Source organism: Cheilinus undulatus, linkage group 24 (assembly GCF_018320785.1).
Source record: "Cheilinus undulatus linkage group 24, ASM1832078v1, whole genome shotgun sequence".
Classification (NCBI taxonomy): Eukaryota; Metazoa; Chordata; class Actinopteri; order Labriformes; family Labridae; genus Cheilinus; species Cheilinus undulatus.
In genome coordinates this window covers 1,982,244-2,009,350 of record NC_054888.1, presented here as the reverse complement: position 1 = coordinate 2,009,350, position 27,107 = coordinate 1,982,244, and the positions used below count along the sequence as shown (strand labels likewise).

Genomic DNA, 27,107 nt, shown 5'->3' with positions numbered 1-27,107 from the left:
CCAGAGAATGGACCCCTAAGAACCCAGAGAATGCACCCCTAAGAACCCAGACAACGGACCGCTAAAACCCAAGAGAATGGACCCATAAAAACCCAGAGAAGGGACCCCTAAGAACCAGGAGAATGGACCACTAAAAACCCAGAGAATGGACCCATAAAAACCCAGAGAATGGACCCCTAAGAACCCAGAGAATGCACCCCTAAGAACCCAGACAATGGACCGCTAAAACCCAAGAGAATGGACCCATAAAAACCCAGAGAAGGGACCCCTAAGAACCAGGAGAATGGACCACTAAAAACCCAGGGAATGGACCCATAAGAACCCAGAGAATGGACCCCTAAGAACCAGGAGAATGGACCGCTAAAAACCCAGGGAATGGACCCCTAAAAACCCAGAGAATGGACCCCTAAAAACCCAGAGAATGGACCCCGAAGAACCAGGAGAATGGACCCCTAAGAACCCAGAGAATGCACCCCTAAAAACCCAGGGAACGGACCCCAAAAAAACTCAGAAAAAGGACCACTACAAACCCAGAGAATGGACCCCCAGAAACCCAGAGAATGGACCCCAAAAAACCCAGAGAATGGACCCCTGAAATACCAAGAGAATTGACCCCTAAGAACCCAGAAAATGGAACCCTAAGAACCCAGAGAATGGACCCATAAGAACCCAGAGAATGTACCCCAAAAAACTCACAAAAAGGACCACTACAAACCCAGAGAATGGACCCCCAGAAACCCAGAGAATGGACCCCAAAAAAACCCAGAGAATGGACCCATAAAAACCCAGAGAATGGACCCTTACAAACCCAGAGAATGGACCCCTAAGACCCAGAGAATGGACCCCTAAGAACGCAGAGAATGGACCCCAAAGAACCCAGAAAATAGACCCATAAAAACATAGAGAATGGACCCATTAGAGCCCAGAGAATGGACCCCCAAAAACCCAGAGAATGGATCCCAAAAATGGACACCTAAAAACCGAATAAATGGACTTAAAAAACCCAGAATGTGGACCCCTACAAACCCAGAGAATGGACCCTGACAAACCCAGAGAATGGACCCATTAGTACCCAGAGAATGGACCCTTAAGAACCCAGACAATGGACCACTATGACCTCAGAGAATGGACCCATAAAAACCCAGAGAATGCACCCCTATGAACCCAGACAATGGACCGCTAAAACCCAAGAGAATGGACCCATAAAAACCCAGAGAATGGACCCCTGAGAAACCCAGAGAATGGTACGCTAAAACCCAAGAGAATGGACCCATTAGAGCCCTGAGAATGGACCCCAAAATACCAAGAGAATGGACCCCTAAGAACCCAGAGAATGGACCCCTTAAAACCCAGAGAATGGACCCATAAAAACCCAGAGAATGGACCCCTAAAAACCCAGAGAATAGACCCCTAAAATCCCAGAGAATGGACCCCTCAAAACCCAGAGAAAAGACCCCTAAAAACCCAGGGAATGGACCCCAAAGAAACCAGAGAATGAACCCCTAAAAACCCAGGGAATGGACCCCTAAGAACCCAGAGAAGGGACCCCTAAGAACCAGGAAAATAGAGCCCTAAAAACCCAGGGAATGGACCCCTGAAAACCCAGAGAATGGACCACTAAAAACCCAGAGAATGGACCCCTCAAAACCTAGAGAATGGACCCATAAAAACCCAGAGAATGGACCCCTAAAAACCCAGAGAATGGACCCCTAAGAACCCAGAGAGAGGACCCCTAAGAACCCAGAGAAGGGACCCCTAAGAACCAGGAGAATGGACCACTAAAAACCCAGGGAATGGACTCCTTAAAACCCAGGGAACGGACCACAAAAAAACTCAGAAAAAGGACCACTACAAACCCAGAGAATGGACCCCCAGAAACCCAGAGAATGGACCCCAAAAAACCCAGAGAATGGACCCCTTAAAACCCAGAGAATGGACCCCTCAAAATCCAGAGAATGGACCCCTAAGAACCCAGAGAATGGACCCATAAGAACCCAGAGAATGTACCCCAAAAAACTCAGAAGAAGGACCACTACAAACCTGGAGAATGGACCCCCAGAAACCCAGAGAATGGACCCCTAAGAACCCAGAAAATGGACCCCCAGAAACCCAGAGAATGGACCCCCAGAAACCCAGAGAATGGACCCATAAAAACCCAGAGAATGGACCCTTACAAAACCAGAGAATGGACCCCTAAGAACCCAGGGAATGGATCCATTAGTACCCAAAGAATGGACCCCTAAAAACCCAGGGAACGGACCCCCAAGAACCCAGAGAAGGGACCCCTAAGAACCAGGAGAATGGACCACTAAAAACCCAGAGAATGGACCCATGAGAGCCCCGAGAATGGACCCTGAAATACCAAGAGAATGGACCCCTAAGAACCCAGAGAACGTACCCCAAAAAACTCAGCAAATGGACCCCTACAAACCCAGAGAATGGACCCCCAGAAACCCAGAGAATGGACCCCGAAAAACCCAGAGAATGGACCCCAAAGAACCCAGAAAATGGACCCATTAGTACCCAGAGAATGGACCCATTAGTACCCAGAGAATGGACCCCTAAAAACCCAGAGAAGGGACTCCTAAGAACCCAGAGAATGGACCCCTAAAAACCCAGAGAATGGACCCATACAAACCCAGACAATGGACCCCGAAGAACCCAGGGAATGGACCCCTAAGAACCCAGAGAATGGACCCATAAAAACCCAGAGAATGGACCCCAAAAAACCCAGAGAATGGACCCATAAAAACCAGAGAATGGACCCCTAAGAACCCAGAGAATGGACCCCTAAGAACCCAGGGAATGGACCCCAAAGAACCCAGACAATGGACCCATAAAAAACCTAGAGAATTGACCCCAAAAAACCCAGATAATGGACCCATTTAAACCCAGAGAATGGACCCATAAACACCCAGAGAATGGACCCATAAAAACCCAGAGAATGGACCCATAAAAACCCAGAGATTGGACCCATACAAAACCAAAGAAAGGACCCCTAAGAACCCAGACAATGGACCCCGAAGAACCCAGGGAATGGACCCTTAAGAACCCAGAGAATGGACCCATAAAAACCCAGAGAATGGACCCATAAAAACCCAGAGAATGGACCCATAAAAACCCAGAGAATGGACCCATAAAAACCCAGAGAACGGACCCAAAAAAACCCAGAGAATGGACCCTTACAAAACCAGAGAATGGACCCCTAAGAACCCAGGGAATGGATCCATTAGTACCCAAAGAATGGACCCCTAAAAACCCAGGGAACGGACCCCCAAGAACCCAGAGAAGGGACCCCTAAGAACCAGGAGAATGGACCACTAAAAACCCAGAGAATGGACCCATGAGAGCCCCGAGAATGGACCCTGAAATACCAAGAGAATTGACCCCTAAGAAGCCAGAAAATGGACCCATAAGAACCCAGAGAACGTACCCCAAAAAACTCAGAAAATGGACCCCTACAAACCCAGATTATGGACCCCCAGAAACCCAGAGAATGGACCCCGAAAAACCCTGAGAATGGACCCCTAAAAACCCAGAGAATGGACCCCTAAACACCCAGAGAATGGACCCATAAAAACCCAGAGAATGGACCCATAAAAACCCAGAGAATGGACCCATAAAAACCCAGAGAATGGACCCTTAAGAACCCAGAAAATGGACCCCAAGAAACCCAGGAGAATGGACCCCTAAGAACCCAGAGAATGGACCCATAAAAACGCTGAGAATGGACCCCTAAAAACCCAGAGAATGGACCCATAAAAACCCAGAGAATGGACCCCTAAGAACCCAGAAAATGGACCCCAAGAAACCCAGAGAATGGACCCCTAAGAAACCTGAGAATGGACCCATAAAAACCCAGAGAATGGACCCATTAGTACCCAGAGAATGGACCCATTAGTACCCAGAGAATGGACCCCTAAAAACCCAGGAGAATGGACCCCTAAGAACCCAGAGAATGGACCCCTAAAAACCCTGAGAATGGACCCCTAAGAACCCAGAAAATGGACCCCTAAAAACCCTGAGAATGGACCCCTAAAAACCCAGAGAATGGACCCCTAAAACCCAGAGAATGGACCCATAAAAACCCAGAGAATGGACCCCTAAGAACCCAGAGAATGGACCCATAAAAACCCAGAGAATGGACCCATACAAACCCAGAGAATGGACCCCTAAGAACCCAGACAATGGACCCCGAAGAACCCAGGGAATGGACCCCTAAGAACCCAGAGAAGAGACCCCCAAAACCCAGAGAATGGAACCATAAAAACCCAGAGAATGGACCCCTAAGAACCCAGAGAATGGACCCCAAAAAACCCAGAGAATGGACCCATAAAAACCAGAGAATGGACCCCTAAGAACCCAGAGAATGGACCCCTAAGAACCCAGGGAATGGACCCCAAAGAACCCAGACAATGGACCCCTAAAAACCCAGAGAATGGACCCATTAGTACCCAGAGAATGGACCCATTAGATCCCAGTCATGGCCCTTCCCAGAGCCCTCTCTCTGGAGCAGGACAGTGTGATGCTATTATTGGATCTGATCTTGAAATATTGAAATTGTTCCACTTTTCAACAGCTTTTCACCTCCTTTTATCCACTTTCATATAGTTTTAACACATATCTTGTCACTTTTTGCCATTTTAGCCTTTTTTGAAAACATCAGTGCCAGTTTGAACCAATTTTTGACACTTTTGCTGCCACTTTGATAATATTTTGCTACTCTAAACCGGGTTTTGCCACTGTTATGTGCAACTTTTGACCAATTTTTACCAATTCTAGCTACCTTAACTCCATTGCTGCCACTAATTTCTACTTTCAACTTATATTTCCCCTGTTTTGTGCCACTTTTAACCTGTTTTCACCCATGTTTACCACCTTTGTTCAATTTTTACTTTTTGCCACTTTTATCTCATTTTTACGTCAGTGCCAATTTGAATCTTTTTTTGAGACTTTTTCTGCAATTTTCAATATTATTTTGCCCCTCTAAAACCATTTTTTGGCCTTTTTGTGCCGCTTTTACCCCACGTTTGCCACCAGTAGCTATTTAAATGCTCTGTATCAGGGATCATGACATACCCAGATCACACTTTTTAGGTACCTTCAGATACGCAGTCTCAAAAAGAAACTGTTCCTGTCATTCCTAAACCCACCACCTAAAAGTCAGTTAGATGTGATTCTAGACGAATGAACGCACACTATGAAGCAGTGTTCAAAGAACAAGTGTGAGGCCCCGTCCACAGAGACGAACTCAGGAGTATACGCAAAAGTTTTTTTTGTCGTATTGGCGTTTCATCCACACAGAAACGGCGTTTTGGGTGACTGTAAATGATACTTATTGAAAACGGGTCCAGAGTGTATAAATCTATAAACGACTACCGCTTCATCTCTGTGTGGACGGCCATCCACATCTTTCTTGATATGATTACGTCACACATAGCACAGCTCTCTTAGGACCCCTGCCCGGGTCCGGCCAACACAACGATGGCTGATTACAGGGTTGTGTTGGTGCTGCAGAAGCTACTGAGCTTGTAATAGCTTTAACAGCAAAATCTGATGCTCCTTTACCACCACAGCGAAATGCACACACCAGATGTTCTTAAAACCTAGTGGAGAACAACCAGAGGGGCAGCTGGGTTAGTCCTTCAAAACCAGGCTTTATATTTACATGAGTAAGTCCTTTAAAACCAGTCTTTATATTTACACGGGTTAGTCCTTTAAAACCAGCCTTTATTTTTACACGGGTTAGTCCTTTAAAACCAGCCTTTATTTTTACACGGGTTAGTCCTTTAAAACCAGCCTTTATTTTTACACGGGTTAGTCCTTTAAAACCAGCCTTTATTTTTACACGGGTTAGTCCTTTAAAACCAGCCTTTATATTTACACGGGTTAGTCCTTTAATACCAGCCTTTATATTTACACGGGTTAGTCCTTTAAAACAAGCCTTTATATTTACACGGGTTAGTCCTTTAAAACAAGCCTTTATATTTACACGGGTTAGTCCTTTAAAACAAGCCTTTATTTTTACACGGGTTAGTCCTTTAAAACCAGCCTTTATATTTACACGGGTTAGTCCTTTAAAACCAGCCTTTATTTTTACACGGGTTAGTCCTTTAATACCAGCCTTTATTTTTACACAGGTTAGTCCTTTAAAACCAGCCTTTATATTTAGACGGATCATTCCGGCACCCACATGATATGATGTAAGCTTTGTTTTGGGAAGTGTGTGCGTTTTGTCACGGATGTGTCACTGTTGGCAGGAGTGTTTGGTGTTTTTAAATCTGTGTGGGTTGCATGATCATGACACATGAAACAACAAACGTACTACAGAGGTAGAGGAGGAGGACAGGAAGTAGAGGATCAACCTCAGCCAGAGCAGAGAAGGTGTTTGAGGTGGATTCTCAGATCCTCGGGTTGGTTTTATGTGAACTCCATCTTTGGTGTTTGACAGTTCTGCTCTCTGACAGTCTGACTGGTGGATGAAAGCTACGATGTGAAGTGACCCGGTGGTCCCACAGAAACCATCAGCTGTGGCGAAATTCTTTAGAAGTGACATCATTGCTACGGCGCTGTGAATATTACAGGCCTGATGGTGATTGGACGAGGTTACAACGACATACCAAGGCTTTGGGACTCAAGCTTTTCAGCCCCCCAGTCATAAATGGTTAAAAGTGGACAAAGTTTGATAAAAGTGGAAAAAAATGACCAAAAAAATTGGTTAAAGTGACAAAAACGGGAATGAAAAGTGGTGAAAGGCTTTTAAAAAGTGGCTGAAATCGCTTTAAAGTGCAAAAAAATGGTGGAAATGAGGTGGAATGGGATGAAAAAGTGATATAAATGAGCAAAAATGGGTTAACTGTGGTGAAAATGGGCAAAAGGATCGAGAAAACCACAGTTGACAGAGGCAGTAATGGGGGAACAGAGGCAGGAAGAGCCAACAATTGGTTTAGAAGCAACAAAAACAGGCAGAAAAAATGATGGAAAGGGTTTAAATTTGACCAAAAAAGGGTTTTAAGTGGAAAAAATGTGCTAAAAATGGCAAAATCGGTGTTAACCCTTTAAGCAACAAAGTCGTAAAATTGCGACAAGCAACATTGCTGACTTAAACAGGCTCTGGCTGCACATATGGGGCCTAATGCTGTTACCACTTTACACCAGGAGATGGCGGACATGAGTGACTCCAACCCCAGCAGCATTTGTGGGCGTGTTTCTATTCAAAGTTTGGGAGACAGAGAGTTTTGAAAGGAAAGTTTTGAGGAAGCGGTACTAGCGGTTGTAGCCAGAGCGTAACGGAGAGAACGAGAGCGAACTGTAGCGAGAATACTCACCGTGCTGGGAGGAACAGAGGAATATTCACCCTCTGACGATGACGCTCAGTCGTCTGGTGAGACCATGGGTGAGACTGGCGGTGCGTCTGTTGGCACTGACAGGGAGTCCGTGCGCCATGACAGTCCGCAAGCAGCACGTACCGAGGCCAAGGCTTTGCCTCACGGTGGCCAGGGCGGGAGGAATCGGCGTACGTGGAGGATGGGGGGCGTGGCGGAGGCATCAGGGTGGTCAAAACACGGGAATGAAAACACAGCAGAGGTAGAGGCGTGGTGGAAGCCATGGGAGAAAACGCACAGCCAATGGCGGTGGAGGCCGCCTGGTGACGTCAGAATATGCAAATTAGATGAGTGAATTTACTCCCACCCCAAACTTTGGGTCGTACTGAAGATTTTTCTCATTTACAGAACGCTTTGATCTCTGACCACTTTGAAGCTACAGCCTTTTGAAATCTTCATATCACAACTGAACATTTTCCTGAAAAGCTGTGGCGTCTAAAGGGTTAAAAAGTGACATGAGGTAGAATTGGTGTACAGAGGCAACAGCATGGTTAAAAAAGACGTTCTTCGTTTTTTAAAGGCACCCGGCGACCCCCTCTCAGTGTCTCGTGACCCCAGGGTTGAGAAACACTGCTTTAGGGAACCACGGTCAGAGCCATTACCCACAAATGGAGAAAACTGAAGACAGTGGTGGACCGACCAAAATGACTCCTCATCCAGGACGTCCCAGAAGAAGATGGAGAATGTGGTCCTCCATGTGAGAACCACCCCTGTCTCTACAGGTGAATGAAAACAGCAGAAACAAACACAGTCCTCATCATAACGATCAACAGCAGCATGAGCACAGAAACACTGAACACCCCCCATCATAAAACCTGCGGCGATGGAGTTTCTCAGACTCTCGTGCATGTTGGACTCCTCTCAGCTCACCGTCAATCCTCCACAGATTCCTCCTCACTCTAGCCCCGCCCCCCCCGCCTGCCTCTCTCCGCTGATTGGCCCCGGCCCCGCGCTTTGACCCCCCCCCCTCCCGGATATAAAAACTTTTCGGTGTGTGCCGTCTCCGCTCTGAGTCTCAGACGCCAGGATGGAAACGCTCCTCGGCGCGCTCTCTGGCTCTCCTCCCTCTCCTCCGCTTCTGCTCCTCAACTGCGCATCGGCACTCCGGCAGCAGCACGGCGGGAGTCACGAGCACGAGCGTCTGAGAGAGAGAATCTGAAGTTCAAACATGGTCAGCTGGGGTTCGGACCGCACTCTTCTTCGTTGGTGGAATATGTTGGAATATGAGACAGCATGAGCGGTTTCCCTCTGGTGCTGTCAGACTGATCCGTCCCTGAACTCCGGGGTGAGACCGGACTGCTGCTTCTGTTTGGGTCAGACATCCTGACGATGTGAGAACAGCGCTGGACGGAAACAAACTTCACTGAGAGGCATCGCAGTGCGTCACAGCCGAGCGCAGCGCCGTTACGCATGGATCCAGCTCGGCACTGAGAGGATTTCTCTGACTCCGTTTATGATTTTAGCTCCGACTCCAGAGGAAAAAGTGATTCTTCTCCTCCTCAGACAGAAAATGAGGAGCTGTCTGCTCAGACTAGCACTCTTCCTGGCTTGCGTCCTCTCCATCCGCTGCACCGCTGCGCCCGGGACCGAGGCGCAGGCGCACACGGCGTCCCAGGAAACGTGCGCGTCCTGCGGCGTGGCTCAGCCCGAGGAGCCCGGGCTGAACGTGGACTTTCTGGAGGCGGTGAAGAGGCACATCCTGAGCAGGCTGCAGATGAGAGAGAGGCCCAACATCACGCACCCCGTGTCCAAGGCGGCCATGGTGACGGCGCTGAGGAAGCTGCACGCCGGGAAGCTCCGGGAGGACGGGAGGGTGGAGATCCCCAACCTGGACGGGCACCCGATGAGCAACGATGTGCTGGAGGAGAGCTCCGAGATCATCAGCTTCGCCGAGAAAGGTGCGTCAGGGCGAGCAGGACCACGTCTGAGTCCTCTGTTTCAAATGAATCCAAAGTTTCTGTGTGAGACAGCCGAGGCTCTGATGTTTACAGAAACCTGCAGAGAGGATGCAAAGTCCTGCACGAGCACACTGGCGTCGTCTCTGAGCTGGCTGCAGACACCAGATACTGGCAGCGTCTCTGAAACTTCTCCAGAGTTTTTGCGCAGTTTGGGCAGCATGCTGGAGTTTTCCTGCAGGTTCTGGATCAGACTAGGGGGCAGCGCTGGGCAGGACCGGCTCAGAGGCAACCACAGTTGGACAACTTCTTCTTTTTAATGATGCAAAAGTTGCAGACAAAGTCCAGCGTGCGTCCAACCCTGCGCAAAAACACTGGAGAGGTTTTGGAGACGCTGTAAATGTAGGCACGCGCAGGAGTCTGCAGGTTTGCATGAATTGGAGTTTTGCTTGAAACGTTGCCAACGTTTTCATGCAATTTAGCTGGTCTCACTGAGACATTTGACGTCTCTTTTCTTTAAAACACTGTTCAAATGTTGCTAAGCAACGGTGAGAGTTTGCTTCACTTCTGCTTTCCACTCTCTTGTTGAATTTAGAAATTTATGAGTAAAAACTAGCAATCACCTTCTTCATGCCTGCAGCAGCCAATCATCTGCTGCCAATGTTTTTGTGCATTTTAGATACTGTGCATGAATTTGCATGCAAGAGGGCAAATGTTGGGCAATTTCTTGTTTTAACAACTGAAAATTGTCTGTTTAAATTGCACAAAAGCGTTGCTAAAGTTTCGTAAACATTACCAACATGTGGTCAAGTCATCAAGTGTGAGGGAGTCTGCAGAACTGAGGAATAAATGCAAACTGTTTTGGTGCACACAGCAACCATAGGAAAGTTGGCAATGTTTTTGCATGAAAAGTCTTTGTCAGCAATAAAAGTAGGAGCCCTAGCAACTAAAGTTGGGCAATTTCCTGTTTCTGATGATAGAGAATCTGCAGACAAACTCCAGCATGCCGTCTACTGCTAAAGCATCGGAAAGGTTCAGGAAATGTCGACGATATCTGGAAAACTTTGCATGTTTAATGAATAAATACAGTGATATTTTTGATGCCTGCAGCTCCATAAAGATAAGTTGCAAATATTTTGTGCAATGTAGACAGTGTGCAGGTTGTTTCTTTATGGGAGCTGCATGTGCAACGACTGAGTTTTACAGATATTGTCGACATTTCCTGAATTTTTCCGATGCTTTAGCAGTTTAGACGGCATGCTGGAATTTGTCTGCAGATTCTCTATCATCAGAAACAGGAAATTGCCAAACTTTAGTTGTTAGTGCTCCTACTTTTATTGCCCCGTTATCAGACAAAAACTTTTCATTTAAAACGTTGCCAACTTTTCTATATTGTAGCTGCAGGCAAGGAAAACTGGATACTTAGTTGATTTAATGAGCTGATCTTGCAAACTCCTGCACAATCAGGAGATTTCTGCCAACTTTGCCAAAGCTATTGTGCAATTTTTACAGCATGCTGGAGTGTGCCTGCAATCTTTGCATCATTAAAAGCAGCAGTATTGACAGGAACAGGTCAAAGACAACCAGAGTTGGACAATTTCTTGTTTTTAATGATGCAAAAATTGAAAACACACTCCTGTGTGATTCTAAGTTGCACAAAACATTGCAACAATATTAGATATGCTTCAAATTTCTGCTGAAATTTAGACGCATGAGTCTGCAAGCTGCCATTTTTTGAAGAAAGATTGCAAATTTTTTTGCATGCAACTTTTTAATGGACCAATGCTGCAAACGTGCTAAACATTTATAGTTGCCAACTGATTTCTTTGTGTCTTTTTGCTTAAAAATATTCTCCAGATGTTGCCAACATTTTGCATGAAAAGTTTTTGTCTGATAACGCGGCAATAAACGTAGGAGCCCCAACAACTAAAGTTGGGCAATTTCCCGTTTCTGATGATAGAGAATCTGCAGACAAACTCCAGCATGCCGTCTAAACTGCTAAAGCATCGGAAAAGTTCAGGAAATGTTGACAATATCTGTAAAACTCAGTCGTTGCACATGCAGCTTCCATAAAGAAACAACCTGCACACTGTCTACATTGCACAAAATATTGGCAACTTATCTTTATGGAGCTGCAGGCATCAAAAATATCACTGTATTTATTCATTAAAACAAGCAAACTCATGTGCAAACATTGAACAAAAACATTGACAACATCTGGAGAATATTTCTAACCAAAAAGACACAAAGAAATCAGTTGCCAACTATAAATGTTTGGCACGTTTGCAGCATTGGCCCATTAAAAAGTTGCATGCGAACTATCTTAATTGCACAAAAACATTTGCAATCTTTCTTTATGGTTGCTGCAGCCAAAAATATTGCAATCACAGCTTGCATACTCATGTACAATGTCTAAATTTCAGCAGAAATTTGAAGCATATCTAATATTGTTGCAGTTTTGTGCAACTTAGAATCACACAGGAGTGTGTTTGCAATTTTTGCATCATTAAAAACAAGAAATTGTCCAACTCTGGTTGTCTTTGACCTGTTCCTGTCAATACTGCTGCTTTTAATGATGCAAAGATTGCAGGCACACTCCAGCATGCTGTAAAAATTGCACAAAAGCATTGGCAAAGTTGGCAGAAATTTCCTGATTGTGCAGGAGTTTGCAAGATCAGCTCAATAAATCAGGTAAATATCCAGTTTTCGATGCCTGCAGCTACAATAGAGGCACGTTGCTGATGTTTTCATGCAACTGAGGCAGTCTGCAGAAGTTTGCATGGGGCTGTCTGGCTCAGTCCTAGCACTATCTAATCAAACTTTACCAACGTTCCTCTTTAGTGACAGAAATGCAGGACTGAGCTGGAGCTGAGGTATCGGGTCTGCAGAAGCATCTCTGGCTCTGAAATGAGCAGCAGATCTTTAACCTGCAGGATTAGACACCCGTCTGATGCAGACCAGATCCTGCAGCATTGATTGAAACTTCAGATTTGAACCTGAAACAGAAAACAGCCTCTCATCCATGAAACAAAGCACGCTCGGATTAATCATGACAAACTGTTCTTGAACTCTGCTCTGGTGTGAAGGAGCTAAAGGAGAAGGTAGCGAGTGTTTCCACATGTCTGTCTCAGTCTTGGCCGAGGGTTTGACACATTAACAAGAGCTCTGACTGCTGCTGTTTGCATGAAAGCCAGCCTCTAAAGTGATATGATGCATGCAGCCCAGGCCGGCCTCGGGGCCAACAGTCAGACCAGGCTCTTCTCCTCTGAGGTTAGAGCAATCAGAGCCAGTGAGTTTAATGTGTGATTCTTTATGAGCTCTAAATAGTCCCCTTCATCCTGTCATGTTTACACCAGACTTATTTTACCTTTAGAGCCCTGTGGAGCAGGAGGCCGCAGTGATTTCCCACCTTTACCTGAAGGTTAAACGGCCTCTGCGTGCAGCGCTGAGCCTCGCTGAACCCCAGAGTCTGTCTTTGTGTGGCTCTGAATGAGAAACAACCCAGGCAGCACGCTGATGTTGAACAGATGTTGATACAGGGGCCGGAAAAACCCGCCAAAATAAGAGTGGAGAGGGTGCATAGCTGCGTCCGCAGAGATCGGATGGAGATAAACTCTGTCTTCCTTTAGACATTTATCAGAGTAATCCCGCTCCACCGTCGTATGGAGGTCGCCGCGTTAAAGCCAGGTGAATCTCTGCAGGAGAAACAGGATCCAGTTTATTGTTCTGTCTGTGAAATGCTGCAGCTAGGGCCGGGCAATTTATCTAGATTTGAAGATTTATCCATGTCATTCAGTCTGATTTAAAACCATGACATTTAGAAATAGATGCTGAAAATAGAAATGTTACATGTCTGGAAAGGAGAGGGAAATAGTGCTTAAACAAGATATTTCAAACAAGATATATCACACAAGATACCGGGTAAGACGATGTTGTTGACGAGGATAAAGCAGGAGATTGTCCGTTTACTCTTTTAGTCAAAATTAAGACTTGAATTCGAATCGTTGATCTGATTAAGAAGCATTTTAATCACTACTGTTCCACACCAGTCAAAGACACACAATAACGGGCAATTTATTCATTTGAGGTATTAATAGGTTGAAAAGCAGACTACTGCACATCGTCTAAATTGCACAAATATGTTGGCAACATTTGGAAAAGTGAGTGCAACTGGCAAGAAACGATGGTTTCCTTCCATATTAAATAAGAACTTCTAAACACCCAACATACTTGACAATTTTTAATCATAAAATGTTGTTTGCAATGCACATGGGCTAAATTGCAGAAATTTGTTGGCAACATTTGGAGAAGTGGATGGAACTGAAGAGGAGGGTTTTTTTCCTAAACTTGACTTTTGGGGATAAAGAAGTCTAAGACACCCAGTGGGTCATTTTCGCCAATCAAAAATTGCAAGCAATCTCCTGTATATTGTCTAAATTGCAGAAATATGTTGGCAATATTTAGAAAAGTGGGTGGACCTGGCAGAGAGCGAGGGTTTCTTTCTGTATAAAAGAAGAGGTTTTAGACTTCCATTGCTGCATAATTTGCAATTATGAAAAATTGCTGGCAAAATCTTGCACCACTTATAAATTGCAGAAGTTTGTTGGCAACATTTGGAGAAGTGGATGGAACTGAGGAGGAGGGTTTTCTTCCTAAATTTGACTTTACCCAGTAGTAGGTCATTTTCAACAATCAAAAATTGCTGGCAAACCCTGGTATGCTACCTGCTCTTCACAGCAATGTTGGCAACATTTAGTTGCAATGTTTTTAGTGTGTGATTTTGAATGCTACATCTCTGTTCAGTCACAAATGTTGCCAAAAACATTGACAACATCCAGACAACATTAAGAAAAATGAGTCTAACTGGTTGCCAGTTCCACCTGTTATTTCAAAATGTTGCCAATGTGTTTGTGCAACATAGACAGTGCCCTCTTCTTTTAAGTTGTCAAAGAGCACAAGGAAGTTGTTTTTTCAGCTGCCCAGATGTTGTTTCGACAACATCTGGGCAACTTTTGGAAATATTTTAACTGTTGTTTAGTTGTTGTCAACATTTTTGGCAACAATTTGGCATCAACTTTAAAAACAATAGAAGTAAAGAAGTTGCCCAATATTAAGCAGCTTAGTTGTTTAATTATTAAAATGTTGGCAACACAGGGAAAAGTGGGGAGAACTGACAGGAAGTCAGGGCTTCCTTTGGTTCTTGGCATTTCCAACAACTCTTGTTTAAATTGCACAATGAAATGTTGCCAACGCTTTGTGCAATTTAGAGAGTGCTATATCTCTTTTTGGTTAAAAATGTTGCCAAAAAGATTGGCAATGCTTGGACAACATTATGGAAAGTTGTTGGACCTGACATAAGAGAGGGTTGCCAATTCATTTGTGCAATTAAGACATTGCTTGATCTGTTTTTGGTAAAACTAACTGAAGAAGTTTTTGTACTTTTTTGTTCCACTTTTCATTTAAAAATGGAGATTCAATCATTTCCAAAGTCATTTAAGAGTAAAGAAGATTTTGACAGCATCACTCTATGGAAACGTTGCCAATGTTTTTGCACAGTTTTGATCTAGCAGGGAGCGAGGGCGCTGAGCTGTCTTCAGCCGTCCTGTTGAATAAAAGCCCCTAAACAATCTTAGAGGAAGAAGTCTGCTTTGATTTTGGGTCTGTGTTGCCCGGCCCTAGCTTGAAAAGCTGTCATCACCTCGACTGAAAAGTTGCAGAGATCTTGAGCGAGGTTTGCTTCACGCTGAGCTGATGTGATTGATTTTCAAGCACTGCCTGTGTTGCATTCACGTCCGGCAGAGTAAGTTGGACATCTGGGCTCCTGCCTCGGAGTTGTGTTCACTATCCTGCTGGATAAATTTGTGCAGCTCTGCTCGGTGCCGGCCGAGGTTCGCTTCCTGCTGAGAGCCTTTTAGTTTCAGATGTTTCTCTCTGTGTAGCAGACCTTCCACCTCGGCGCCGTCAGCGTGCCAGTTGGCCGCATTAACGGCAGCGAGCGGCTGTCAGCAGGGACGTGGCACGGCGACAAGGCTCAGAGGAACGGGTCAGTCAGAAAGAAACTGAAAATGATCAACGACGCCACCTGCTTCGCCCACGTGTGTCCGACCGCGGTGTGGAAACATCTGCTTTCCACATACACAAACGCCGCTCTGAGTCGGCGCGGTTAGCGTGAACCCGTCTGTGTTATGTCACGTGTCTGAATGGGCTCTCTTTTGTGTCTTCATCTGCTCGTTTGAGTGAGTTATTGATGTTTTTCTAACCTATGTCTCTGTGCAGCTGCTTCTCTGGTGTTTGCAGTAGGGCTGGGCAATACCACCAAAAATCATGTCTTCATATTTATAGCTGAATGGAATTCTGGGTATTTTCCTCTGCAAAGAAATAACAAATGATTGTCACAAAAGCAGAATTATAAACCCTGAGAGGAGTCAATAAGAATCAAACTATCAAATACCTAGAATTTAATGTTTGCTGGCATCAAAAAGTACAGAAACATCATGGTCTCCTGTCAGACTTTCAAACTAACAAAGAAAGCAACGTCTGATTCTCACGGAAAAATTGGTGACTTTTGGAAAGGTGGGTGAAACTAGCTCCTAGCTCCTCGCCAGTTCCACCCAATTTTCCAACCGTTTCCAACTTTTTGGCAAAAAAGGAAGGAAAAAGTACCCAACACCCCCAGCTTCACCAACATTTTATCTTCTGCCTTTGAAGATGATGTCATCGAAATGTACATTCCATCCTTGCCTCTATAGATGATGTCATCAAAGCATTTAAAACATTCCATCCTTGACTTTGAAGATGATGTTCTACCCATCTTTCCAAATGTTGCCAACATTTTGACAATTAACAACAATAAATTGCCCAATCTGGGCACCTTTTACTTTAAATTGCTGTCAAAATGTTGCCAAAAAAATTAAAAACTTTTGGCCAATATAAGAACTTTTCCTAAAATTTTAAAAAGTGACATCCTGATGTTCGTATAACCAGAGAGTGAGAGGCACTGTCTGAATTGCACAAACACGTTGGCAACATTTTAAAAAGAGTGTGGGACTGGCACCGGCACTTTTCCAAATATTGAACAAATGTTGTCAAGAACCATCACTGACTTCATGATTTTCACTCAGAGACACCACTTTCCGAATTGCGCAAATAAGTTGGCAACAGCTTGAAAAAAATGGTGGCAACCAGCTCCACCTGCTTTTTCGAATGTTGTCCAAATGTTACAAATGTTGGTGGCAACATTTTTAACCAACAGAGAACTTTCATTATCAAACAGAAAAGTTGCAAACAAATGTTGCCAACTTTTTTTCATCTGAAAGAAACCCTTGTTGCTCTACATTCCATCCTTGACTTTGAAATGAACAATTGACGATTAATGATAATAACTGGGCTTCTCTTTCTTTATTTTTGTTTAAAATATTGTTAAAGTGTTGCCAGAAACATTGGCAACTTCTGGACAATCTTTCGGTTCTGTAAAAATTGCCCTCCTTTGAAAATGTTGTCTCAACATCACAAATGTTTTCTGGTAACATTTGGACATTTCTAAGGAAAAGAGAGATAGCACTGGTGTCCAGGAGCATTAGTGAACATTTTCCACATAGTCAAATACTGGAAGGAATCCCTCACTTCTCAGTGTTGCCAACCTTCTTCTGCAATCAAGGCTGTGGGCAGGAGTCTGCCAATTTTTCAACATTAGAGTTACCAATATTGGATGCCAAGGACTTCTACTTTTCTTAAACAGGTTTAATTATGTGTTGATTTTTCTAGAATCATATATGTAACTGCTTCTAAATGAAATGGAACAAAAATATTGGCCTGTATTTTTTTTAAAAAGAATATAACCGTACCAACATCAGTGATGCTGATTGCCACTAGATCTCATTTATAACATACACTGGTATGTCTCTAAACCTCCACATATTGCCCGGCCCTAGTGTGCATGTGTGAAGTGAGTCCCCTCAGTATAAGGTCAGAGCTTTTGTGTCGGCCGTCCCGCGGCCTGAATGCAGATTGACGGGCTGAAACTCTGCTGCTTGGCACCACATTACAATTCACAGAGTGTGGGTTTGTTTATTTGTTCCACAACTGCATCAGTTTGTTGTCCAGATCAGCAACTTTATCAACTTCAAGGACAGAACTATAAAAACTCGCATTAATATTTGATGAAATCATCTTCCAAGGCAGAGGATGGAATGTTTCATCAGCTTTGATGTAATTATTGTTAAAGGCAGAGGATGGAATGTTTAATCAGCTTTGATGTAATCATTTTCAAAGGCAGAGGATGGAATGTTTTAACAGCTTTGATGAATTACTTAAAAGGCAGAGGATGGAATGTTTTATCAGCTTTGAGGAAATCATCTTCCAAGGCAGAGGATGGAATGTTTCATCAGCTTTGATGTAATTATTGATAAAGGCAGAGGATGGAATGTTTAATCAGCTTTGATGTAATCATTTTCAAAGGCAGAGGATGGAATGTTTTATCAGCTTTGATGAATTACTTCAAAGGCAGAGGATGGAATGTTTTATCAGCTTTGAGGAAATCATCTTCATAGGCAGAGGATGGAATGTTTTATCAGCTTTGATGAAATCATCTTCAAAGGCAGAGGATGGAATTTTTTATCAGCTTTGATGTAATCATCATTAAAGACAGAGGATGGAATGTTTTATCAGCTTTGCTGAAATCATTTTCAAAGGCAGAGGATGGAATGTTTTATCAGCTTTGATGAAATCATCTTCAAAGGAAGGATGGAATGTTTTATGAGTTTGATGAAATCTTCTCAAAGGCAGAGGATGGAATTTTTTATGAGCTTTTATGAAATCTTCTCAAAGGCAGAGGATGGAATGTTTTATCAGCTTTGATGAAATCATCTTCAAAGGAAGGATGGAATGTTTAATGAGCTTTGATGAAATCTTCTCAAAGGCAGAGGATGGAATGTTTTATCAGCTATATTGACATAAACAATGAAGAGAGAGGACAGAATGTTTGTGAAGCAGGGGATGTCTTTTGTCTTTATTGATAGTGTCACAAAAGCTCATCAAACATTTCATTCTTTTCTTCAAAGTTGATGTCGCCAAAACTTATGAAACATTCTGTTTTTGTCTTTAAAGTTGGTGTCACTGAAACATATAAAACATTCTGTCCTTGCCTTGTAATGCTGCCCAGTTAAGGCCCTCTCCAGGTTTTAGTCATTAGGAGCCCCTTTATTAAACTAAGATCACTCATTAAGCGTTAACTATGATCCTCTAATCTACAGTTTTCTAGATCAAACTCTACTGGCTGTGTATTTTTACTTCAGCATCTTTCAGGCTTCTAACCAGGTTAATAAACTGCTGACAGTTGTTTAAAAATGAGCAGAGGCCATTATTTTCTCTGCAATTGTTTAGTAAAATGAAACCGTTCTTTGAGGCACATTCCTCTGCAGATTACCTAAGCCCAACCTCAGCGCTTAAAGCATATTGTTTTTATTTTTCTAGAATTAATAGCAGACTTAACAGATCGTTCCAGGACACTTTAGAGGCATTTATCAAAAAAATCACTGACAATAACATCCCACTACAATTCATTGTTTTCATTTCATTTGAGAATTAAAATTGGATTAGAAACTCTGGATCTTTTCTAGCCTGAAAGCATTTTTCTCACGCGTGTCTGAGATGATGAAGTGCGATCACTAATAAAACACAGGGAAGAATAAAGAGGAAGCTTTGTAGTGTCTTTGTCGGTAGTCTTTTTCACGCTGTGATGAACCACAGAAACAAATCCTCAGTAATGAAATGGGAAGAAACATGAGTCATATCTGACGCCAGTTTTAAAGGAATTTCATCGCTAGAAAAACTTCCTCTTTATTTTGGTACAGCCAACCCTAAAACCCGAGGACATTCAACACTTTTGCTGATTTAAATCGAGTTTCTCTAGAACATGGAGCAATATTATCAGTTTGCTGTGAAGCATAAAAAGTGCATTTATACCCGCTTATGCCATGGTCACCTGCCAAAGAAAAGACGGAGTAAACCACTCATCATTCATTTCATACATTTTACAATCAAAATATAAAGTTTTACTGAAGCAGCATTTCTTTTTCCCAAGCAACGCCTGAGAACCTGACTAATACCTGGAATAGTCACTAACATTCTTAGGGAATGTAAACATAGATCAGTACTCCAGTAAATAGGACGGGCCATAGATACAAAGTCACAATGGGCTCAACGCATTTTCTGAACGGATTTATCAGTGAAAAGGCATGAAGACGAGGGAGACGGAGACTCATCTGTGGTCAGAATGGCTTTTGGTCTTGTTGCAGTTAGTCCCTAAAAGTTCAATCAGATCCACATCTGTGTGAGAAAACGTCAGACTGCTCTGTCTTCCATGCTCTTATCGTAAATACTCATAAAAATGTGACATGTTTTTCCATCGACGACTGCTTTTATTGTTCCCAGGGAATGTATTCCATTGCCATTGTTTCCTGAAGTTCATGAGAGGAATCAACATCTCCTCATTACCGTTTCCCACAATGCAGCTGGTCGTCTGTGACAAATGGAGTCTCTCTCAAATGACAATCACCCACCCCTAACCATCGGGCTCACTAAGGGGCCGACACTCCCTCATGGTCCTCCAGGGCGTCTGTTTACATCCTGGCCTCTTTGATGCGTACAGTTCAGACGAGGAGAGCCGCCGTGTCGACGTCTCAGGCGTTTGATTGAATGTGTGGTGACAGATGAACGTGTTCCACCTGTGAGACCTACACCTGCAGCCCTGCTGAGGCTTTGTTTTCATTTAGAGCCACTTAAAGTTCTCGTTCTTGATTTTATCTCTGCTAGGTGTCGGATCATAAAGACCAGATTAGAGCCTGGCTAACATCTGAGTAATGACTGGGAGATTATCTCGTCTCCTGATGGATGAGGAAACTCATGGAGAGGCTCGCTTTGAAGGTAGACAACGACGTCTGCTGCCTCCAGAGCTCTAGATAGACTTTCTGACTCTGTATCAGCAGGTGGAGGTCTGGAGGTTAGGGCTGGTCATGTTTCTGATTAATAGAACTATTGTTTATTCCCTCCAGTACCGGATCCTTTCTCTCTGGTCTTAAATTCTCGTGTCAGTCTGCTCAGCGTTTCCTCCTGTGCTTCTGTGTCCTACAAACTGTCTATCTTGTTTTCTTCATGTCGGCTTCTCTCAGGGTTCAGGAGGTTTACGCCTGATGAAGGCTCTAATCTTCTTCAGCTGACAGCCTTCAATCAGCCCCTCCATGTGCTCCTGTCACCTCTCTGAACGCTGCCGTTGTTATGGGGACAAATGGAGAGCAGTCATTGGAGGGTTAATTATAAGAAGGAGGGGCCTGTTTGACCCAACTAATGACTAGTTCAAGACTTCACTCAATATCAGGAAGTTCCTATTATTTCAGACCTCAGGACAACATTGTTCAACATGTTCCAAATGTTCCAAATAAGCTTTGATGACATCATCTTCAAAGGCAGAGGATGGAATGTTTTATCAGTTTTGATGACATCATCTTCAAAGGCAGAGGGCAGAATATTTTATAAGCTTTGATGACATCATCTTCAAAGGCAGATGGCAGAATATTTTATGAGCTTTGATGACATCATCTTCAAAGGCAGAGGATGGAATGTTTTATAAGCTTTGATGACATCATCCTTAAAGGCAGAGGATGGAATGTTTTTAAGCTTTGATGACATCATCTTCAAAGGCAGAGGAAGGAATGTTTTATAAGCTTTGATGACATCATCTTCAAAGGCAGAGGGTGGAATGTTTATAAGCTTTGATGACATCATCCTTAAAGGCAGAGGATGAAATGTTTTTAATCTTTGATGACATCATCTTAAAAGGCAGAGGAAGGAATGTTTTATAAGCTTTGATGACATCATCTTCAAAGGCAGAGGGTGGAATGTTTATAAGCTTTGATGACATCATCTTCAAAGGCAGAGGATGGAATGTTTTATAAGCTTTGATGACATCATCTTCAAAGGCAGAGGAAGGAATGTTTTATAAGCTTTGATGACATCATCCTTAAAGGCAGAGGATGGAATGTTTTATAAGCTTTGATAACATCATCTTCAAAGGCAGAGGGTGGAATGTTTTATAAGCTTTGATGACATCATTTTCAAAGGCAGAGGATGGAATGTTTTATAAGCTTTGATGACATCATCTTCAAAGGCAGAGGATGGAATGTTTTATAAGCTTTGATAACATCATCTTCAAAGGCAGAGGGTGGAATGTTTTATAAGCTTTGATGACATCATTTTCAAAGGCAGAGGGTGGAATGTTTAAACAGCTTTGATGACATCATCTTCAAAGGCAGAGGATGGAATGGTTTATAAGCTTTAATGACATAATCCTTAAAGGCATAGGATGGAATGTTTTATAAGCTTTGATGACATCATCTTCAAAGACAGAAGACTGTTGGAATGTTGGTGAAGCTGGGGATGTTGTGGGCTTTTTCCCTCCATTGTTGACAAATAGTAGGCCATAGTTTGCAATGTTTGCAAGAACGGGTTGAACTGGTGATAGGCAAGGGTTTTCCTTTGGTCCTTATCAGTTCCACCCATTTTTGCAAATTCTTTTGTCAACGTATTTGTGCAATTCAGACAGTGCTTTCTCTGTTTTTGGTAAAAACAGAACTAGCACCAACAACGGAATTAGCACCAACAATTGCTGTTTAAAAAAATAACTTAGGAAAACGAGGAGAGATTCTGGCGAGAGTTTTTCAAATGCTATTTAGCTCAATAAATATAGAAAATGAAAACAAAAGCTGACCTAAGTCAACACAATGTATAAAAACTTGTTAAAATGTTGCATGATTTTCAGACTCTGGTTTTTGCTCCAGGGGTCTTGAGTCCTGCTGTTTTCCTCCCAAACCTCTTACTTGTCCTTTAACTGAGTTGATAGCCTTAAATAAAAGAGCTCAGACCATTTGCAGTCTGCTGCAGGAGCGTCCAAAGCCTCCAGCTCCAGCTAATGTCATGTAAATGTTTTTTTCCTGTGTTGTTCCTCTTCCAGTTTGCCGCTGCGGCTACTGGCCATGTGCTTGGCTCTCAGGCCTCATTGTGGGGACAGTTAGGCTCCATAAGATCTCATTTTCAGGCAGCATTCAACATAAAACCTTTGAACCTTTGTGTACCGCACTCTTAAGACCCCTCCCTGCCTCATATTTGGGCTGAGCCGGAGGCCAAGTGGCCCTGCGCCCAACGCCTTCCTGTCACAGTCTGCAGGATGTGTACTGCCACCCTGAGCGGAGGGAGGCTGGAGTCTTACTCTGAACTGATCCAGAGTTTACCAAACACATGGACTCCCTGCTCCTTCTTTGAAACTAGACTTTAGGAGCTCTGACCTGGCTGTGCACCCTAGTTTTAAAGTCCTCAAGCGTTCAGGGTTTGGTCAGTGTTCTCTTCTTAAACAAGGTGTTGACAAAAAGTGTAACTGAGCACCAAAGGCCCTTTTATCAGCACTAAACCTATGTGTGTTGGTATTAAGTAGTACTGTCAAGGCTGCCCGTTAGGGGGGATAAAGGGCAGAGCTTTCTACAGCCTTGCCAAATGAGGGGTCATGGAGGTCAGCAAAACCAATGGAGATAGGTTAAAAGTGGCAGAAATTTTGTCTTCTGATCAATAATCAATCCCTCTCCTATGTTTTCCCTCCTTTAGATGATCTGGTGACGTCCAAATCCAGCCTATTCTTCCAGATCTCCAACGAGGGGAACCAGAACCTGTACGTGACCCAGGCTACCCTCTGGCTCTACTTCAAGCTGCTGCCGTCTCCTCTGGAGGTCCGCCCGAGGCGGAAGGTGACGGTGAAGGTGTACTACCAGGAGCCGGGTCTCAGCAGTAAGTGGAACCTGGTGGAGAAGCGGGTGGAGCTGAAGCGCAGCGGCTGGCACACCTTCATACTGACCGACGCCGTGCGGCTGGTGTTCGAGAAGGGCGACCGGCGGCAGAACCTGGACGTGCGATGCGAGGGCTGCGAGACGGACGGCGTCGTGCCCGTCCTGCTGAACCACAACGACGAGTCCCACCGGCCCTTCCTGGTGGTTCAGGCCCGACAGGCCGACAACAAGCACCGCATCCGTAAGCGGGGGCTGGAGTGCGATGGCAGCAGCAGCCTGTGCTGTCGGCAGCAGTTCTACATAGACTTCAGGCTCATCGGCTGGAACGACTGGATCATCGCACCGTCCGGTTACTTTGGGAACTATTGCGAGGGGAACTGTCCCGCCTACATGGCCGGCGTCCCCGGCTCCGCCTCGTCGTTCCACACGGCGGTGGTGAACCAATACCGCATACGTGGGATGAGCCCGGGCTCCATGAACTCCTGCTGTATCCCCACCAAGCTCAGCACCATGTCCATGCTCTACTTCGACGACGAGTACAACATCGTGAAGAGGGACGTTCCGAACATGATCGTGGAGGAGTGTGGCTGTGCTTGAGTTTATTTAATGTGGAACTGAAGAGGAACAGATTCACGATATTACAGCGAAAAATGAATATAGAAACAGAATATTTATGGACCATGGAGGAAACATGCGTGCACACAACCTCATCCACACATATCTACACACAACGTCATGTATGCCTGCACAAAACCTGTATATATATTTATGTTTGTTGATATATTTTTGCTGTTTTTTCTCTGGAGGAAGACTGTTTCTGCTTCCATCAGACAGACATGAAGAGTTCTCTTCCAAACCTTTAAAAATCTCTGAGGTTCTTCATCAGATATCTCTAAGGCTGGTTACACATTAGACCATTCTACCGCCCCCTACTCGTACCTAAGAACAGCTAAGACCCCCAGGGACTCACACAGGACAAATAAAGATAAAACCTACTTGTTTTCATGGATAAAACTAGGAATGTTTAAAGGGTATTATTTCCAAAAGGTTTGTATACAGAACCTGGATTACATTAACAGTGCTATCACCGCTAGCATTCGATCCTAGTTTCAGATTTATGTCCACATTTCTGAACTAGATATCATCGCTGAATGTTTCTCTTGTATGCAAGTTTTACTTTAATCCCTATTTTTGCGGCAACAACAGCGCTAAACTTCACTGTTTCCATGACGTGCTATCAGTGCTAAAGCACCTAGCAGTTTACTTCAGATTATAAAGGACTGTGGAGGCGAAGCAGTAGTCATTAAGAAAAACTACAGTGAATACAAGTTTAGAATGAGCTTTTGGCCAGGATTATGGGCCTAAACTGATTTGAAAAAACCTTAAAACATCAGTATCACCAACTCATAATTTTTCTGGTGACAACAAAGGGATCCAAACTTAACCTTTAAGCCGGCTAGTCCCGCCCATCCCAAGATAAAATCCCAACAGTAAAGGCCTACACTCATTTTTTCCAAATGATCTAGATTTAAAGAACCCATAACGATGATTTTCAAAAAATATGAAAATATAATCTTTATAACCTTAGAGCACACAGAGCCCAGGGTCCCCCTGAGGTCTCCTAGAGGGGCCAGGACCTCAGGTAGGGAACCAATGTAGTGGACAAGATTGGGAAGGTGTGGCCCAGTTCAAGGGCTGTAACCATAGACATAATATTATATGCATTGACAAGCCGGGACATATGTTGACGTTGATGGTGTTGGGATTTGTAGTTTGTCTTTTTCACACCTCAGTGTGAAGTGCTGCAAGGAATACTGGGAAGATGAATCTCTCTCTCTCAGGCATCATGGCTTTTTGTTTAAGATTAGCCTTCACAACTAATACAACTCAGGCTTCAAAACTACCATGTAGGCCGAGTTTTTGTTTTACATATGGTCCCAATAATGCAATTTTGGTGGTGGCAGGTCTGCTTTGTAGGTCTGTACAGACAAAGAATATATGAGTGTTTGATAAGCTTCAAAGGCAGATGATGGAATGTTTGATAAGCTTTTAAGACCTCATCTTTAAAGGCAGATGATGGAATGTTTGATAAGCTTTAAGAACCTCATTTCTAAAGGCAGATGATGGAATGTTTGATAAGCTTTTAAGACCTCATCTTTAAAGGCAGATGATGGAATGTTTGATAAGCTTTGATGATGTCATCTTCAAAGGCAGAGGACAGAATGTTTGATAAGCTTTGATGACATCTTCAAAGTCAGAGGCTGGAATGTTGGTGAATCTGGGGATTTTGGGGGCTTTTTTCACCAACTTTTCCCAAAGTTATCCATTGTACCCGTTCATTCTTGCATATGCTGATGGGATGAACTTGCCACTTTGAACATCACAGATGTATCCTGGCAGTGGGCAAACACAGTCAATGCAACATCTACTTATATTATGTCTACAGTTATGACAGTTATAATAGTTATGGCTGACCTTTATCTTGAATCGTAATGTTTGATATCTACAATTCCAGATCGGACTACGTTTCTACAGAAACTGTACCGTCTTCTCAGCTAGCATTTCCACCATTATCTTGTTCTTTTTTGCTGCAAAACCAAATCAAAGAAGGCCAGAGGTTGATGCTGATCGAACTTTATAGGTACTTTGTAGTCATTACTTATTTCAGGACAATTTGGGGTCATTTATAATGTTAGAAAACAGGTAAAACTGTCCTTTTGTCCACATTCTCCCATTCTAATCGATTTGAAGACCTTCTCCTGTGTAGCCAGCCTTATTTAGCTCAATAAAGTGAGCCACTCGCCTCCCTACAGCAGCATCATTGGATTGTGACTTTCAGTCACACTGTTAGAGTATGAATCACTTGTTTAGAAATGAGTAAAGCGTTTGGAATTAAACTCTTCATGTGTAGAAAAAAAAAAGGTTGTAGATGAGGAGAATAGCGTCTCCAGAGGAGCCTTACATGAGTCACAGAGACGGTTGATTCAATGATGCCTCTTTTAGAGCAGTGTGTGCAAACACGTGGGGTGAGCACTATAAATGTTAATACACCCATCACCAACGTACAGCACTTCAGGCCATTCACACCACATTTAGAGAAACTGTTCCACTGTTGAACCAGCTTCAGGCTTGTTTAAAGATTGGCTAACGTCCAGAAGTGGACACAAACACAAAAATCATAACCGTAGACACTTTTTCCTTTAAATGATCCTCCAAACTGGCTGCTAAGAGTCTACTAGAGGGCAGGTTTTCAAATATGAGGTATCACTCCTGAAATTCAATCATCTATGTTGTTGTCAGGAATTACAACTCCAAAAGTATAAGTAATTTAACCTTTAATCATTCATAAATAAGGGTGTGACTAAGGGTGGTTTATCACTGAGGACCCAGGCCTGGATCTGAGTTCACTTGACCCCAAATTCTACTTCCACTGGTCAGCATGAACACAGCGTACCATTAAAGGGGATCCAAGGCACCATTAACCATGAACATGGACTGGGGAGACGCAACCGTGCCCAAGCAGGATTGTAAAGTCAAATCTAATTGTCTCTTTTGTCAAAATCCAGCAAGGATGGAATGTTTTCTAGACTTTGATGACATCACTTTTCTAAGGTCTATTAAAGACTTAAAAGGATGATATCACCAAAGGCAGAGGATGGAATGTTTGTGAAGTTGGGGCTTTTTCCCTCCATTTTTGCCTATAGTAGGCCATAGTTAGCCCTCACAAGTTCCACCCACTTTTCCCAAAGTTGCCAAAAAAGGACAGTGAACACAAGGGAAAGATTATTGGTTGTACATGTGTTTGAATAATTACAGAGATGAAGAAGTGGTTAGATTAAAATTGCAACCCAATTAAAGACAACTAGTTAAGAGCCGGCTGTGTCGTTCACGGCCGAGCTGGTTCTGAGAGCTGGCTTCTTTTGTGAATGATAGAACAGACTCCCATTTGAGAGATCATTTCTGTTATGTCTATTTTTGTTGTCAACAGGCATAACAGA

General features: G+C 43.6%; 1 protein-coding gene across 1 annotated transcript; it reads left to right on the top strand.

Moving 5' to 3' along the window:
* Positions 1–8,412: 8,412 nt before the first annotated feature.
* On the top strand, positions 8,413–25,143 carry LOC121506015 (inhibin beta B chain-like). The gene is made up of 2 exons (XM_041781491.1): positions 8,413–9,283; positions 22,931–25,143. The coding sequence occupies exons 1-2, from the start codon at positions 8,839–8,841 to the stop codon at positions 23,704–23,706; spliced, it is 1,221 nt and encodes a 406-aa protein (XP_041637425.1). The 5' UTR covers positions 8,413–8,838; the 3' UTR covers positions 23,707–25,143.
* Positions 25,144–27,107: the final 1,964 nt, after the last annotated feature.

What these genes read in the sequence shown, in the direction of transcription:
- LOC121506015 (XM_041781491.1), top strand. Translation starts at nt 8,839, where the DNA reads ATGATTTTAGCTCCGACTCCAGAGGAAAAAGTGATTCTTCTCCTCCTC. An exon ending in CATCAGCTTCGCCGAGAAAG is followed by an intron (nt 9,284 to 22,930) that starts GTGCGTCAGGGC and finishes TCCCTCCTTTAG; the next exon opens with ATGATCTGGTGACGTCCAAA.